Here is a 17,744-nt window from a genome sequence, read left to right as displayed (position 1 = left end):
AAGTGTATAGACCAATCTAAGACGTAAATTGTAATGCGCATACCTTCTACATAACCCAATCAACAATTAGCATATCAAATAGGGAAAAATTCACCAACGGTGTCTGGACACTTAGGGGACTTTCAGAATGATACCTGAACTTACAAAGTTATCAATGTGATACCTGGACTCATTTTTTCGTATCAATGTGATACCTAAGACCAATTTCCGTCACGGAGTTGTTAAATTTTGCAGGGAAAAATTCACCAATGGTGTCTAGACACTTAGAGACTTTCAGAATGATACCTGAACTTACAAAGTTATCAATGTGATACCTGAACTCATTTTTTCGTATCAACGTCGTACCTAGGACCAATTTTTGTCACGGAGCCATTAAATTTTGCACGTGCGATGCACGTGAGTCACTTAATGAAGACAAAAAGACCGCTTTACCCTCAAAAGTTTTTTTTTCCCTTTTCTTTTCTTTCTTTTTTTCTTTCTTTATTCTTCTTTTTTCTTTCTTTCGTCTTCTTCTTTTTTGGTTTCTTTATTCTCTCCTTCTCTCCTTGCCAACACCACCGCTTTTGGAGAGCCCACCATCGAATATGCAGGAAGAAAAATGGGGGAGAGCCATAACAACCTCCACCACCGCACAACAACGTAGTCCTCCGCTGCTTCTCGATTGGGTTTGGGGATAAGGACTGCTTCTTCCTCCACCACTAGTGAAATCGTGGAGGCTCAAGGCCACATTCTAAGGGCCACCGGCTGGAAGGACCGCTACAACAAGGTTTGCACCACCAAAGGCCCCAGGGACCGTAGCATCCGGCTCGTCGCCCACACCGCCATTCAATTCTACGACATGCAGGACCGGCTTGGATACGACTGGCCTAGCAAGGCCGTCGATTGGAGGGGTGGGATTGGAGCTGTGATTAGAGAGTGGGGGGCTGGCGGGGTCCGAGTTTCTGATCAATGGTGTATAAAAGGGGGTCAGAGGAGAGAACGAGAGTGGTGGTGGTCAAGTCATTGGCGGCGGCGGCAAGGATGAACTCGGAGTGAGCGGTGAAGCCTCAATGCACAATTTCAATTTGCTATAGGATTTGAAGTTGGGGGAACCAGAAACATCTGTGGTGCATGAAGGTGGATTGAGACGCAGCGCCGGTGTTTGATCGGCAATCGGCTGTGGGAATCGGACGAGCAAGATGATTTGAATCTTGATGATTCAAATCAGGGGAAGAAGAAGAAAGAAAGAAAGAAAGAAGAATAAAGAAAAAAAAAAAGGGAAAAAAAAAAAACAAACTTTTGAGGGTAAAGCGGTCTTTTTGTCTTCTTTTCTGGTAAGAAGAAGAAAGAAAGAAAGAAAGAAAGAAGAATAAAGAAAAAAAGAAAAGAAAAGAAAGAATTTGAGGGTAAATCGGTCCTTTTGTCTTCATTAAGTGACTCACGTGCATCGCACGTGTAAAATTGGGAAAAATTCACCAACGGTGTCTGGATACTTAAGGGACTTTCAGAATGATACATGAACTTACAAAGTTATCAATGTGATACCTGGACTCATTTTTTCGTATCAACGTCGTACCTACGACCAATTTCCGTGACTCACGTGCAAAATTTAACGGCCCCGTGACGGAAATTGGTCGTAGGTATCACATTGATAACTTTGTAAGTTCAGGTATTATTCTGAAAGTCCCCTAAGTGTCCAGACACCGTTGGTGAATTTTTGAAATTAAGCATTTGGTAGGGTGGCAATAGTAGCCGCACCCTTTTGAAATTATTGACGCTTTGATTTCATTTTGATTTTAGTCATATTATCACTCTACAAAATGCTTTATGTCACTGAGAATAGTATCTTGAATCAACTTTGCTTAATCAAATGTGAGAGGTTTTGGATCTCCTTTAGTTTAGGTGATATGCTTATATCTTCTTCAGTTTTGTATAGCAGTCATGATGACATACCTAAATCCCCAAACCTAGTTACATCGTGATTTTTCATCTGAGCTCTAAACTTTGCCACGCTAATTGCAGAACATTTGACAGATTGCACTCCATCCTGGCCATCGGTTTTTTTTTTTTTTTTTTTCCTTCTAATCAGCAATGACATTCACGAGAAAAATTGGTTTATTGTATAATGATGTTTAATTCATGATTGACTTGCCAAATAGAAAAAAGAAAAAAGAAAAAGAAGCATAATTACAAGAGAGGATAGTTAGAGTAATTTGTAAACAAAAATTGTATTAAAGTAATGAAAAAATAGAAGAGGTGTGTAAATAGAGAAAATGGGTGTGCTAATAGCACCGCCCTATTGTAAGTATTTTAAAATTTGGTGAAACTTTTGACACCAAATTTTAACTTCTCTTTATAATAGTAGAGATAAAGGGAGCGGATCCTCTCCTGATCTTTTATTTACCTAATCTTACCTAAGCTTTGAACAAGATTAAGACACGTGTCGATATTGAATCTAATGGCCTACAACTAGTTCATGCCTTGTTTTTTCCTTTCATTCCCCATCTATCTCTTGTCTTTCTCTCTCCTTCGTAGTGATGACTCCTTCAACAACCAAAAATGAAAGAAGAACACCCATCCAGATTCACCTCCAGCAATACCCATCTCTATTGTTAGGTTTCTAATACTGAAAACAAGAAAAAAAGAAAAGGATGGAGAGACGGCAAAATTCCAGGTCGTCTTGGTTGGAGGTCGTCGAACCGGGTTGGGTCGGGGCCAAATGGGTCTGCCAAATCCCCTGCTAATCAATCTGGTCGCAAATAGTGCTTCTAATCTCCAAACAAAATTGATCGAAAAAATGTGATTTTGATCTTGGGCTTTCTTTCCGCTTGCTGCAGGCATTCAAATGGCGCTTCTAAAGCAACGCCGAAGGCTGTTGTTTATGATTTAGCTGAGAATCTCTTTTGCCCTTAAATGGAGAGGCCGGGTCGATTGCCGCTCGTAGTCGTCTATCTCCTTGCAACTGAACGCTGTTCATTTTCATGGAACGTCTTCACTGAGTTCATGGGTAAAAACTGGAATGAATTGATTGAGAGCTAGTACAGGTAGGTTAATTACTAGGGAAAGCAAGTTTCTATGAGATGGGTTGATAAGTGGGAAAATAGGGACAAATCTTGGTTGGATTCATTGGAAGCCATAAACTGAAGCCTAACAATAGAGATGGGTATTGCTGGAGGTGAATCTGGATGGGTGTTCTTCTTTCATTCTTGGTTGTTGAAGGAGTCATCACTACGAAGGAGAGAGAGACAAGAGACAGATGGGGAATGAAAGGAAAAAACAAGGCATGAACTAGTTGTAGGCCATTAGATTCAATATCGACACGTGTCTTGATCTTGTTCAAAGCTTAGGTAAGATTAGGTAAATAAAAGATCAAGAGAGGATCCGCTCCCAGAGATAAAAGCCTCATCTCTTAATAGTTAATACTACAAAATGGAAATTCGTTTGCACCAGATTAAGGCCCCGTTTGGAATTGCTTCGCTTTAAAAAAAATCAGTTTTTGTTCAAAATTTTAGATTTTATTGTGTTTAGTAAATAAATAAAAAGCAGGTTTAATTGGAAGTTATAGGTCACTGGCATCAGATTTTAGAAGCAGCCCAGAGGTTGCTTTTAGAAGCTGTTGTAGATCAATTCACAGCTGATTATTCTCACAACACAGTAGCATCAGTTTTTTTTTTTAAAGTCACAGCAATCTCAAACTAATCCTAAATTGATCATTTTACCCCTTTTTCAAATTGGGCCACCTACCCGACCCGCTTACTCTAACCGGACACCTCCTCCTGCAGTCTTTCACAGTTTCAAGTTTCAACTCTTATCACAGAGAGAAGAGAAGAGAGAGGCTTGGTTCCCCTGAAAATGCCGACCGCCGATGACATTGGGAACCTCCCAATTGACATCACCTTTTCTCGTCTCGGAGGTACGCAAACCACTTTCAATTTTTTTTTTTTTTTGGGAATTTTGATTTGGAGTGAAATATATATTGGGGATTGATGATTGTGATTTGGGTGGGATTGAATTGAATTGAAGAATGGCTTGTTGATCGGAAAAGAATACCGGGAGATTGGAGGAAACGATTAGCAGCCGTGAGAGCTCGGATTTCCAAGGAGTTCGCTTCCCTTCCTAAAGATATCAATCCCTATTTTCATACCTTAGACCCTGATGGTTTGTTTTCTAACTCAATTTCTCATTGTGTTTTGATATTTTTGTGGTTTTGGAATCAATGGGTTAATTATTAGAATGCTATTTTCCAGGAATTGGTTACGTAGAGGCCAAACAGATATATGATATTCTGGTCAAGTCTGCTCCAGAGAGTCGAAATATATTCGGCCGGCTCTCCGGTGCTGCTGTATGACATTGAACTCTTTGTTTCGATACTATGCGCACTCTGGTGGAATTGTAATGGTAGTGTTGTTAACTTTTTTGGTTTATATTTTGTGGGCAGGGTACTTGGGAATCAATTGTGCGTGCTTTCGAGAAGGATTATATCTATCTTGGCGAAGCTGCGCAGATAATGGTTCAAAATGTGAACTATGAGATGTAAGTGTGTGTGTGTGTGTGCTTGGTTTGAGATGGGATTAGTTAAGGAGTCTCTCTTTGGTTTGTATGAATAATTTTTTCTCTCCTGCTGTGAAGTCCGTATCAGAAAAAGCAGGTGCAGAAGATTCAGCAACAACTAGCTGAACTAGAGCACAAGGAAGCTGATATTAAGAGAACTGCAGCTCTATCGGCAGCCAAGTATGTGGAGGCTTGTCAAGAGCTTGGATTGAAGGTTAGATTGCGGATTCCTCTACTCGTGCCATCCTAACTGATTTGATAGTTTTTCCGTCTTATAATTGGTGTTTGATGATAATTTGTTCATTTTGTAGGGAAATAATGTAAGGGTGGAACTTTTAGAGACTGCAAAATCACTTCCTACCACATTCAGCAGGATATTGGAAGTGATAAATGGTGATTCTGTGTCGAGGGCTCTGGAGTATTATTCTAACTTTGTGAGAGATGCTCACACTGAAAAGGATGTAAGCAAACAATGATGTTTTGCTTGTTTATAATTAACGAAGAATAGTTTAGTTTTTTTTGAGAAGCTGATGGAAATTTGAGATAATTGTTAATAATATTATAACTCCATTCTGTTACTTTTGATGTGATTGCAGAAATCTTTGGTTGTGTTAACAAACTTGAAAGATTTACGTGAGCATCCCCCATCATTGGATGTTTCTGTAGACTTAGAGTTTGTTGATTCTGGGAATGTTCAATCAAGCCATAATGAGTCAAACAATGTGACAGTGGATGCAGATGCTAATGCTGACAGTATAGACTGGGATTTTTCTGTGGACAGTGCTCAGATTGATTGGGATATTGGTACTGTGGAAGAAACAGAAGATGCTGGTAACGGTTTGGGCCCTTACGAAATGGTTAGTGCCAGTGAGATCTTGCAGAGTTCTCCAAATGAAGTGGCAAAATCTGATCAGGTCCCAGAGGTTTCTGTGTCCGAGATATCTTGGGATATTAGTGTTGAAACTCCTCAAGTTGATGCAATTGATGATGTCAATTTGCCGAATGTTGTTGTTCACAATCAAACATCTGTTCTTCATACTTCAACTCCAACAACTGAAATCAAGGAAGGTAGGAGCCAACTTTTGGAAACAGAGTATAGGAACAAGATTCTGGATGATCTGAATGAGGTATAATGACAGTTTGTTGTATGGTTCTATCCCTTTTGTTTTATATATTTTACTTTGCGCACGTGATAGTCTGCTCTTGAGATTCCTTGTGATGAATATTATTAATTATGCTATCAGATCAAAGCTTTTCTAAATCAGCGGTTGGTTGAGTTGAAGAATGAAGAAACTTTGTCATTGCAACATCAAGTCCAGGCAGTTGCTCCCTTTGTGCTGCAGCAATATGCTCATGATGCCATTGAGACAATGCTATCTGATGTTTGCTTGGCCATTTCTTTGCTGACAAATAGGAAAACGCGGGACCTGATCATGATTCTCAACTCCAAAAGGTAATACCAAATACTTGGACCAGATTTGCGTGCTTGCAAATTATTTTTAATTTTTAATTTTTAATTTTATTTTACCCTTTGTGTTTCCTAGAAGAAAATTTTAGCTTTATTTAAAAAAGAAATGTGAGAGTTGAAGTACTTGGTTAAATTGAATGAAATGTTTAGAAATGGCCAATCCTACTTATATTCTAAAATTTTAGTTTACTGCAGTTCAATGAATAGGTTATGTTAAGTTTGTGTCTGTTCAAGCTGTATAGCATGCTCATGTATATTTAAGTAAACTTAGGTCTATCCTTTAACTAAATGATTTACATTACTATTCATTTTTGTTTTTGTTTCTTGTCATGAAGTGGAAAACTTGAACTTACTTCAACCTTAATTTAGATTTCTAGACAGACTAGTGAGTTCATTGGAAGAAAAGAAGCATCACGAAGTGAAGTTGAAAGAGGGTTTGAAGGGCTTAGCTACCAAACGCATGGAGCTGCACAACTCGTTATCTTCTTCCTGGCCCAAGCAGGTGAGTTCTTTCTCGACATGTTCTCGAGTGGTCAGATAAAAAGATATCCTCGTATATAATGAGACAAGCAGTTTCTGTATTTCCCTCTCTGGCCCTCCAACATTGACTGCTGCAATAGAACTTTACCATACTCTTAATTTCATTTAAAGAAACTTTGAATTGTTGCCTCTTGGCTCTCTCGCTCCCTGTCTATATCTGGTGTTCTTTGTGTTTCAAATTCAAATATTCGGAGAAAGGCAAAAATCTAGCTTTCTCTTGTTATGGGCGATTCCATTTTTGGCACAAAGACTGACTCCTCTTTCAATTACAGGAAGCAGCTCTTGCAAAAACACGCGAGCTTAAGAAGCTGTGTGAGAGCACCCTTTCCTCCATGTTTGATGGTAGACCTGTTCATATAATTGGAGAGATCAATGCCCTTTTGAATAGTGGTGTTGCTGCATAGGAAAATATTTGTCTCTGGGCTGAAGAAGCTGTGCGAGAGCATCCTCTCATCCATGTTATGTGGAAGAGACGTGTCAATATAATTGGACAAGTCTCTGCAATTTGTGCGTGTACTTTGAACCTCTTCTTTTTACTTTGTAACTTTGTGGTGTCTTCTTGGGGGCAAGGCATTGAAGTTGGATAAGCTAAAGCTGAACCATGCCAAAATTGTTGAAATGTTTCTAGTGTGAATAGTTTTCAGTTGGTAGTTACAAACTTAGTCAATCAATACAGATTAGAACTTTTTGTATTATATTTGCTTATGAAAATGCTGATAACATGTATAACCTGCAAGTGTGGTATATACTCTTAGAGCTCCCTTGATGAATTTTCTGAATGCCACAAAATAGTAAAATTTAGATGCATGAAGTTTCCATCAACTGGGCAACACAAAAGGAGACATTGATCTGACGGGAACATTAAGATATGCAGGATGAAGACCAATACGAATGCTTTATATGAGGTCCATCAAGCAGGTGAGATTACATGTAGACAAACAGGTTTACAACAAATGATGTGATCATTAATGTGCCAAATCATTGCATAAACTGGAGAGCCTGTTCAAGGAAATTTGCTGCTGAAGTTTATCTACATTGGATTATATTGGATATATGATCACACCATCTACTGTCTCAACAACTATAATTGGTTCATTCGTACAAGCAGCAGCAAATATGATCTTGCTTTAGGACCTATATCAACAAAACAACACCAAATTACGTCCTGAATTTTTCATGATATAGAATGACGAGACATTGTTAGATCAGCCGACAAAATTATTTGTGGGCTTTACTGCGTGTTTTATTATTAAGTATAGTTATGATTTTTTCAGTCCATTTCTTGTTTTTATATTGTGTTTATTCCCCGCAACTGTTCTTTTTCAAATTGTAATCTTTTCTTTGAGCTAGCACAGTTGAGGGAATAAACACAATATGAAAACAAGTAAATGAATAATTTTCATCTCTTTGTATTTGTTTTTGGGATGAATAAACAAGTCAAAATAAGATTGAAAAAGAACAAGTATATTGCTGGTTAGCTAGCTAATGCATTTATATAATAACATGATTGTGTAGTTCACTCCTGAATTGCATGATCAACCTGTTTCATCCAAATTTAGTGAGCCTTGCCTTCGGCATGGAGGCTTTCCAACTCAACTCATCCCATCCAAATATGTTGAGTGCTAACAATGCCGTCCCTGCTTCCTCGCATGATCAACCTGTGGTCTGAAACTTTTAACTGCCAAAATAAATGCATTAGCTGGCTAACCAGCAACATACTTGTTCTTTTTCAATCAACAAATACAAAGAGATGAAAATTAGGTCATGGATTCAAGTCACTATAGGGGTAGGAGTGAAATTCTTTGATCCTCTTTAAAAAATAAAAAATAAAAAAGAGATGAGAATTATTCTTTTTCTTTGTTCTCATATTTTGTCTATGGGGCCCTTTGTCTATTCCCCTCAACTCTGCGAGGTGAGAGACCGTTGACCCAATTAGTCTTGGAAAATCCTTTTGCCTATGGTAGTAAGTCTAGGGCTGCCACTTGGTTTGGTAATTACCAAACCGACCGAATACCAATCGATGTTTTAAGTTTGGTAAACCGACTTTTTTGTAACTGAGACCGATAAAACTGAAATAAAAAATTACCAAAAAAGTTGATTTGGTTTTGGTAAATACCGAATCTACCAATTATCTAAATATTAGCTTTATATACTATGGTTTTCAATACACATACATATATATATTAAGAAATAAACATAAAATTTTTCATAATAGCATGAACATTACTACATAACTACATTAATAGTACATGTATTTTAAGTAACCTAGTCAAAGATGGTTAAATAACCTAATTTTATTGAAAATGACTCAAACTTGATGTCATATATACAAAAGAAAGCTATAATTAGGAGATGAATACAAAGTTTACGACTATAAAATTGAAGAACCTAGTTTTGTTCGTTCTAATTTTAATTACAAAGAATTAGTTGTTCTAAAGTTGGTAAATACCGAAAACCGAAATACCGAATTTGGTAGTTATGATTAAAAACCGAAAATTTTGGTTGGTAATTGGCAGCTCAATTTTGAAACCGAAAGCTTTGGTTTTGAAGTTAGTAATACCTATAACCGATTCGAACCGACCGAGTGATAGCCCTAATAGTAACACTCCTTATTGGACAATACATGGTAGTTGAAACCACCATAGGCAAAAGGATTTTCCCAACTCAGAATCTTTCATTTGACCTCGGCACAGTTGATGGGAATAATCAAAGTGCAGTCTTAATATTTGTAACTTGATACTGTTCTCTCTTTCAATACTCGTTGATTCTTAGGCATAGACTTAGGCTTCCTCTTGAGAAAAAGGTCTTTAATCCTTGGGATCCACCCAACTAGTTGATCTCATCAGGAAATTCCATATATATTATTCTGACTCTCTCTCTCTCTCTATTTTTTTTTCCCTGAAATTTTAATTTGGAGTTTGGGGTCATTCGACATATAGATATTTAGACAAATTTCATATTAAAATACCACTAAATTCGATGTTCTAGTCCTTATTAGAATACCACAAGTTCACTAGGATAGATTTTTCCACCCTGGATGGGACAAACATAATTGATCTAGAACAGTAATGGATAAATTATTATGCAGTAAATTATTTTCATAGAACCACATATGGAGGAACACACTTCCACATTATGAGTTTACAGTTCAGGGTATTACTGTATAGTGCATATATAAGAGTACAAGATCAGGTAATATCAAGATCCTGGTGATTACTATATTAAACGTAAAGGTATTGGTTTTTGGCTCTTTAATTTTTTATTTTCTTTTTTCAAATTTCATATTAGCCGGACTTAATTGGTACCATTCCCAGTTTGGCGCCTGCAGATCAAGAATCATGGTCAGTCTCAACCTCCAGCATGTAATGTTTCTTAAACCGAGCTTTACATTTAATTGGCCAATTATAGCTCTGTTTTGGTAGTCTAACCAACACATATTTGGCTGCTTTTACTGCAGAAGTGTGAAGTCAAGTTGATCAACTATCATGACTGTGATGGGCTGTAGAATAAAAGTGCAAAGGCTTCAAAAACATATTGCCAAGAAAATATGGTATGTTCCTTACCGTATCATAAATGCATATTGATTTTGTTTAGTGTTCCCTAATTATGTTCTTCTCAATGTTTAATGAAATCACTGGAATTTGAGGTTGGGATTTAAGATCTAGTGAAAGTCGAGATTTGATGGTAGTATGTCTGAAATTTGAATGGCATTTGTGTAGGTCTCCCAAATTCGAGATTTCATGCAGAGCGTGGGATAGGAGCCAACTTTTGGAAACAGATAAGAGTATAGGAACAAGATTCTGGATGATCTGAATGAGGTATATGACAGTTTGTTGCATGGTTGTATCTCTTTTGCTTTTTATTTTTTACTTTGTGCACGTGATATCGTCAGCTATTGAGATTCCTTGTGATGAATATTGATAATTCTACTATCAGATCAAAGCTTTTCATATCAGCGGTTGGTTGAGTTGAAGAATGAAGTAACTTTGTCATTGCAACATAAGGTCCAGGCAGTTGCTCCCCTTGTGCTGCAGCAATATGGTCATGATGCCATTGAGACAATGCTATCTGATGTTTCCTTGGCCATTTCATTGCTGACAAATAGGAAAACACGAGACTTGATCCTGATTATCAACTCCAAAGATGTTTACACTTTGTGTTCCTTAGAATAAAATTTTAGTTTTATTTGCAAAAAATGTAAGAGTTGAAGTACTTGGTTAAATTGAATGAAAGTTTTAGAATTTTCCAATCCTACTTATACTCTTAAATTTTAGTTTCCTGCAGTTCAATGAATAGGTTATGTTAAATTTGTCTGTTCAAGCTGTATAGCATGCTCATGTATATTTAAGTAAACTTAGTTCTATCCTCTGACTAAATGTTTTACATTTTTGTATAGCATGCTCATGTATATTCATTTTTGTATTTGTTGCTTGTGATGAAGTGGAATACTTCAACCTTAATTCAGATTCCTACACAGATCGATTAGTGAGTTCATAGGAAGAAAAGAAGCATCATGAAGTGTGAAGTTGAAAGAGGGTTTGAAGGGCTTAGCTACCAAACGCATGGAGCTGCACAATTCGTTATCTTCTTCCTGGCCAAAGCAGGTGAGTTCTTTCTTGACATGTTCTCGAGTGGTCAGATAACAAGTCATCCTAGTATATAATGGGGCAAGCCCTTTTGAATAGTGGTGTTGCTGCATAGGAAAATGTCTGTCTCTGGGCTGAAGAAGCTGTGGGAGAGCATCATCTGTCAATATAATTGGACAATCGATACCCTTATGACTAGTGGCTTGCTTCTGATGATGGTAAAATATTCTACAATTTGACAATGAGGATTGTAAAATGACAGTGTAAACATTTTCAAAAACCATGGAGGCCATGCCGTTTGTTGAAAGCATAATATGAAAATCTTGGTGGCTGCAAATCTAGCATGAGCCGTGTAATTTTATTTAATTTTTCTTTTTGATGAACTTTGAATGACCAAATAGTTATATCAAGACCCTTTTGTGGAGTAGTCAAACAGACCTATGAACAGGCTGGGGCAAAGTTTTCAGATAAGGAATAGAGATACTCATAGAGAGTAAGGAAGTACAATATCTTCCAAGTTAAAGCTTGTCAGACAGTAAGAAATTGGTTATGAACCTGAGAAGTCAATAAGAGAGCAGAATAATCTTCTATGGGAGTGCCAGTGACAATCAAAATCCAAGGAATTGTGGATTTGAGATCTTCACGATACATTTCTCCTTTTTGTTCACATAGATAAAGAGGAGAATTGTGCCAGTGCCAATACTTCAGATAGATGAAGTGTATTAATAGTACAATAACTAATGTAATTTGTTGGGATTCATCGAGTCAGATCAGGCAACAAGGTTTGTTTCCCTATCGAGCTTGACTGTGAACAAACCAATCTCATTTCTGTTTCAAAATCTTCCAACCTTTTAAGAAAGATTGCCAATTAAACTAGTATATACAATCTATAGTTTTGTAGAAATCTGTCCTGTAACTGTAACTACTTTGTAGAACATAGAGAATGACAGAAATCTGTGTAATTGATAATAGTCTATTTGAAATCTGGTATTTCATTGAATACCACCTCTTAAGGCTAAGACATCATCAGACCGCGTAGCTAAAATGCCACACAGACCAAGCCTCTGACAATCTAGCTGATTGTGGAGTACATTTGTTATCAAACATCCAATCCAGTACATTCAGTTGTGCCTGTACTGATCACTACTAAATTCAAATGGAAAAATAGCTCAATGTAGGTGAGCCCATGAAGCGGGTGTTGGTTGAACGAAAAGATCTCTCGAAGGGGTCAACTTGTGTACCATCCTCTCCATTGCCTTTCCCCTTGAGCTTCTGAATTAGTTGTGTTAGAGATCCCACAACTTCAGACATTGGTGGTCGGAACTCCTTCACTGGCTGTTCAAATTTCAGAGAGCCAAAACAATTTAGTTTTGTCAAACTAGTAAGAACTACTCATCAAAGAATTTACATGTTGCCACACAGAAGTTAAGCTCTGTTATAGAATCCAATGTGCTTCTACCTGTATACAGAGGGAGATAATATCAGCAAAATTTGAGAGAGCCTTGGAGGAACATGTCTTTTTAATGCCTGGATCGATCATCTCATCCAGACTCTCAGTGTCATGAAGCCGCAATGAAGCCCATTTCACCAGTGATTGCTCTTCCCTTGGTCTTGAACTATGTAATAAACAAAGGCAACATGTTCAGAATCAAGACACATGACAAGAGTATTCTTAAATAGGAGAAAGGCTCATGAATAATGCATACCTATCAGAAGGTCTCCTTCCTGTTAAGAGCTCCAAAAGCAGCACTCCGAAGGCATAGATGTCACTCTTTGTCTTATCAAACCCTGGTAGGCCATGCTCAGGTGCAATGTAGCCAGTGTCACCAACAGCATTTTCTGAAGCCTGTTTTTATCAAAACGCAATGATATTTTGGATATAAACAATTCAATAGCAAATGTTTTGTATCAAGGGGTTCATATAAAGAAGCTTAGAGCTGAAAAGACATGTTTTCTTTACTGGGCCTCAATTTGATAGAAATTGTTTTGTATCAGCAAAGGGAGCAGAAAATCTTCAATATTAGTTTCAATTGCAAATTAAAACTGGATTTATTGACAGTATATACCTTCAGTTTAAGACTATTGCTTGTAAGTGGCCTCAAAATAGCAAGTCCGCAGTCACAGATATGAGGAGCAAGTTCTTCATCAAGTAAGATATTTTCGCTCTTCAAGTTGCCATGAGCTACTGAAGGCGACAATGTGGAGTGCAGATAGCTGAAAAGTGAAAATGCCATTTGCAAAGAGAGTCAATAAAATCTAAAAGAGTACACAAAATATGAACTTGAACTTGTCTGACAACAATATAGAGTGCTTACTCCAAAGCTTGAGCAACACCAAGAGCAATTTGGAGACGGAGGCCCCAGGACAGAGGCTTGTATGCATCGCTGTGAAGTGCCTCATCAAGGGATAAATTTCCAACATATTCATACACAAGGAGATGTTGTCCATTCTCCACACAATAGCCAACAAGTGGTACAATGTTTGGGTGCTTCAAACGCGAAACAGTCCAAACGACATCCAGGAATTGTTCTTCTTCATGGAAAGAGAGTCCAGACATCTTGATGTTCTTTACAGCCAAAATCTAAAACAAAGGAATCACAGTCAAACATTTCTCATAAGATTCAAAATAATAGACTGTTATTTAAGTCTCTACAATTATTTAAAGGAAAATTCAGGTATATACTTGGCCATCAGGAAACGCGGCTTTGTAAACAGAACCAAGAGATCCTTGGCCCAGAAACTTTTCTTCCGCAAAGCTGTTCGTAGCTGACTGAAGCTCTGCCACAGTATATAGTTTGATTCTCACTGGGAAACTGCATTTATCAGAGAAACTTTTTCTTCTAGTTTTCTCTACTCTGCTATGATAAACTGGAGGTAGTCGCCTTGGAAGTAGAATGGGTGGCCTGAAAGTCAGTATTGGTGGGCTTTCTTCTCGTGCATTCATAGGACTATCTATAACCAGATAAAAGGGATCAAGTTAAAAAGGCATTAAGTAATGAGGCAGCAGAAGGAGTAACTAAAACAAATTCATCAAAAATCTATCATTTGTGCTATCAATCAGATATCATAACAAGATTTGTACAGTTAGTTGAAATCTATGTACTTCAAACTAGGATCAGCTGGTTTAAACACGATGTCTGGATAACCATGTACAGATGATATCATCACCTAAATGTTTTTCATAGCTAAAATCATTTTAATCCATGAGATGATACTAGATGTAATAATAATTTTGATTTCTGACTTAGAATAGGGTTTGCAAGCGTTGGCTCATTTAAGAATTAGAGGTCAGGTACATATACTTCACTATCAGCAGAATACTATATACTTTCAATGATTAATATAATTGATACATTATCAGTATGCAAGTGAGTAAAAGTTCACCTTTGGCCGTATTTATGACTGAGAAAGAGTGGATTGAACTATTACTGCCCCCCAAAGTTATAAGCTTCTGTGCACGTGATTGTTTGATACGAACTGCAATGTAAAGTGCCACACATGAGGCGACTAGAGTTCCTCCACCAATCATAAAAGCTATTCCTCCAGGGCCAAGCCTCCTCTTCTTGTGTCCACCTAATTTGGTAGAGGGCTTGCTCTTCTCCATGGCACTTGACTGAGTTGCTGGAGGGGGGTGGATGTTCTGTTCAATGACACTTGTCTGCGTTTCCAGAGGGAAATCCCAGGGTGGATAGTTGTCCCCTGGACGATGAAAACTATTTCCCCCAATCCTGAAAGGAAATCAGCATTTTGAAGTCTTACTTCTTTATTTGAATTGCGGGCAAAGGAGAGGTAACCACAGTTGATCACTTACCATAAATTTGGTATGGACTGAAAATGACTGGGGATGATACCACTGAAATAATTATCTTGGATGTTCCTGATAATAGAAAGCGCCAAGAAATCAAAACAATAGATCAATGAAAATGCAAAACGCTGCAAAAAGCATGCAAGTAGAAACCTACAGATCAATTAGTGGAAGTTCGGCTAGGTAAGCAACTGATCCAGTGAATTGGTTCTTCTGCAAGTACCTGCAGATACACCAAAATGAACATATAAATTTGATGTGCCACGCACTAAAGTATAGCAAGTTGATTAGAACAAAAACAAAAACTCACAGTCCAGTGAGATTTGTGAGGGATCCAAATGAACTTGGCAGATCTCCAGTAAAGTTATTATATGACAAATCCCTGAAAAAGTCACAAGAGAGTCATTTCATATTGCTGTTTCTGACCATCTTCCAAACTTGTAATTTTGTATCTCAACCAGATCTCACTTTCATCCATTGGCAAGAGAAAAAATCTCAGCAAAACTATTATATAGCAACATTTTAAAAACTATGCATCTTTTGTATAATGAGTAATGACAAATTCATTCCCCAGCCACTACTTATTTCATGTCACTTAAGTACAACATAAATTAACTATGTGATATAAGCTTACATTTCTCTTAAATTCTGTAGGCCTGTAAAAACATTGCCAATGGGTCCAGATAACAAATTGTGGCTTAGATTCCTGCATCAAAAAGAAAATAAGGGTATTGAGTACAATGAGATTATGACTGAAAACACATCAATGAAAACCAGAAAAGTTAGCAGTGAGGGAATAAGCAACTCACAAATGTCGGAGACTTTTCATGCCAGGTAAGGATGGGGGAATATTTTGGATCAAATAGTTGTATGCCATATTTCTGCAGACACAAGATACCAGAGTGATCAAACCTATAAATACATAAATTACACAGTTGCATGAAATATGAATGAGGTATATTACTTACATATGAGTCGCATTGGGGGGTAAGACATATGGAATTTCACCACCAATGGTATTGGAACTAATATCCCTGGAAGAAGAAAGATGAAAAGATTCAGGAACAGGTATGCTTACACAACTATAGTAGGTTGAAAAAAAAAAAAAAAACAGTAGAACCACTTACAGTTGCTTCAAACTGTAGAGATTATAGATCTCGGCAGTAATATACCCAGAGAGGTTTAGACCATTAAGTTTACTGCATAAGATTAAAGGGGAAGTTAGTTCTTCATATTACAGCACTATACTTCAAGTATGGTAAATAATCAATAATGGTGATATGTGCATTACAGGTATATCACAGAAGAGCCAAAGCATGACACTCCATTCCACGATTCATCGCAAGGATCCCCACCATTCAATCTCCAACCCGTCAGCTGTGGCGGTTGGTTGAGGGTCATGTAAAGATCATGAAGAGCTACGACTGATAAGGGAGCAATATACAAAATCAATGAATATATGATCTGGTAGCCAATGGTATATACTACAACTGTTTAAAAAACTTGCACACATGATACTCTTAAGCATTTTAACTTCACCAAGGAGATTATTTGTCTCACTTTTCAAAGAATGCCTATCAAATTTGGAATCTTTCAAGTAACAAATATATGAAAGACTTCCGGGGCTTGATAATGGAAACCATGTCTCTAGAAAATGAAAAGGAGCATCTTCATTGTCCATTTCTTCAGATTGATTATGTGTCTATCCCTTTGATCTTTAAATTATATGATCGAATACGAATAAATGAACCTAAAATGAAGAGTGATGAGATGAAGCAACTTTTCCTTTCTCGTAGGTTTTAAGACGCTACTTCTCAAATAAACCCAAGAACACTCTTTCTTAGAAACGACAAGTCGTTTCCCACAAACAACTTCTGTCGTACAAGTGTACAACTAACTGACCACGAAATATCAAGCGCGGACCCATATGCGATCACTGAGTCAACTCAGGTCGACTCGATCACCGACTCGGTTATTTTCGCGCCAAATTTTTCTTTCCCCCGTGACCTTTCTGTGTTTGTTTTCTCAGAAAATTACCTAAAGAAAAATTCTAATTTTTCGCTTCAAAACATGAATAAGGAAAACTCTGTTTCTCTTTTTCTCCGGCACCGGAAGTTTAAAGATTCCGATCTACTTAATTTCTGTAATTTCAGTGATTAAATAGGGGAAAACGAACACTATTCACCGAAGTAGATAAAATCAACAAATCTAACAAAGAAACTCCGAGAAAATCAAGAAGAAACCGAAAGATTCGACAAATTACCGTCAAGTGGATCAGTAAAAGCCCCAGCCGGGGAAGCCACCAGAACCGCCGCGAAGAAAACCGCCATGAAGTACACGAACCGGTTCAGCTTCGCCATTTCTTGAAAATCAGGCTAAATCTCTGTCGAGAAAGAAAATAATTAAATCGTCAGAGAAACAGAGAATTAAGCCAAAAACGAAAGCTCTGCTTTTGGTTCCGAAGAATTGGAGTAGTAACTACTAAAAGCAAAGATCAAAAAATCGAAACCGCTCCATTTTCTCCGAAACCAATTGCAGAACGGAGATCGGTGGAGAAGACTGTAAAAACAGACCGAATCGCAATCAAGAAATCGGAGCTAGTATGAAGAAAACCAGTTCGAATTTACGACTGCGGAAGCTCTAGGGTTTGAGATTGTACCTTTTGGGAAAAGCAATAGACGCAGAAGAGAGAGAGAGAGAGATTGTAAAGAAGCGAGAGAGGGTTTGGAATTGTGTGCTGTGAAGGTTGAAGAAAGCCAGAGACTGGTACTGTGTCTAAACGAGCGTGAGAATCGCTGGATGACACGTCAGCACG

At 37.6% G+C, this 17,744-nt stretch overlaps 2 protein-coding genes across 2 annotated transcripts; one reads left to right on the top strand and one right to left on the bottom strand.

Annotated features, from left to right (window-relative positions):
• The first annotated feature begins 3,732 nt into the window (after window positions 1-3,732).
• Window positions 3,733-7,343, top strand: LOC133720713 (CDK5RAP3-like protein). Its single transcript, XM_062147156.1, has 10 exons — window positions 3,733-3,892; window positions 4,003-4,137; window positions 4,227-4,321; window positions 4,418-4,512; window positions 4,609-4,744; window positions 4,842-4,991; window positions 5,127-5,657; window positions 5,775-5,983; window positions 6,368-6,500; window positions 6,811-7,343. The coding sequence occupies exons 1-10, from the start codon at window positions 3,832-3,834 to the stop codon at window positions 6,940-6,942; spliced, it is 1,677 nt and encodes a 558-aa protein (XP_062003140.1). The 5' UTR covers window positions 3,733-3,831; the 3' UTR covers window positions 6,943-7,343.
• Window positions 7,344-11,955: 4,612 nt separating this feature from the next.
• Window positions 11,956-17,664, bottom strand: LOC133722155 (protein STRUBBELIG-RECEPTOR FAMILY 2). The gene is made up of 17 exons (XM_062148976.1): window positions 17,589-17,664; window positions 17,193-17,312; window positions 16,221-16,353; window positions 16,057-16,128; window positions 15,898-15,963; window positions 15,739-15,810; window positions 15,564-15,635; window positions 15,240-15,311; window positions 15,087-15,152; window positions 14,936-15,001; window positions 14,509-14,852; window positions 13,808-14,076; window positions 13,440-13,705; window positions 13,191-13,338; window positions 12,831-12,970; window positions 12,584-12,740; window positions 11,956-12,459 (listed from the first exon to the last, which is right to left on the bottom strand). Exons 2-17 carry the CDS (start codon window positions 17,287-17,289, stop codon window positions 12,277-12,279), a joined length of 2,223 nt encoding a protein of 740 aa, XP_062004960.1. The 5' UTR covers window positions 17,290-17,312; window positions 17,589-17,664; the 3' UTR covers window positions 11,956-12,276.
• Window positions 17,665-17,744: the final 80 nt, after the last annotated feature.

This window comes from Rosa rugosa, chromosome 7 (genome assembly GCF_958449725.1).
Source record: "Rosa rugosa chromosome 7, drRosRugo1.1, whole genome shotgun sequence".
NCBI lineage: Eukaryota > Viridiplantae > Streptophyta > Magnoliopsida > Rosales > Rosaceae > Rosa > Rosa rugosa.
The sequence above is the reverse complement of the archived record's forward strand: the minus strand, read 5'-3'. Positions and strand labels throughout refer to the sequence as shown.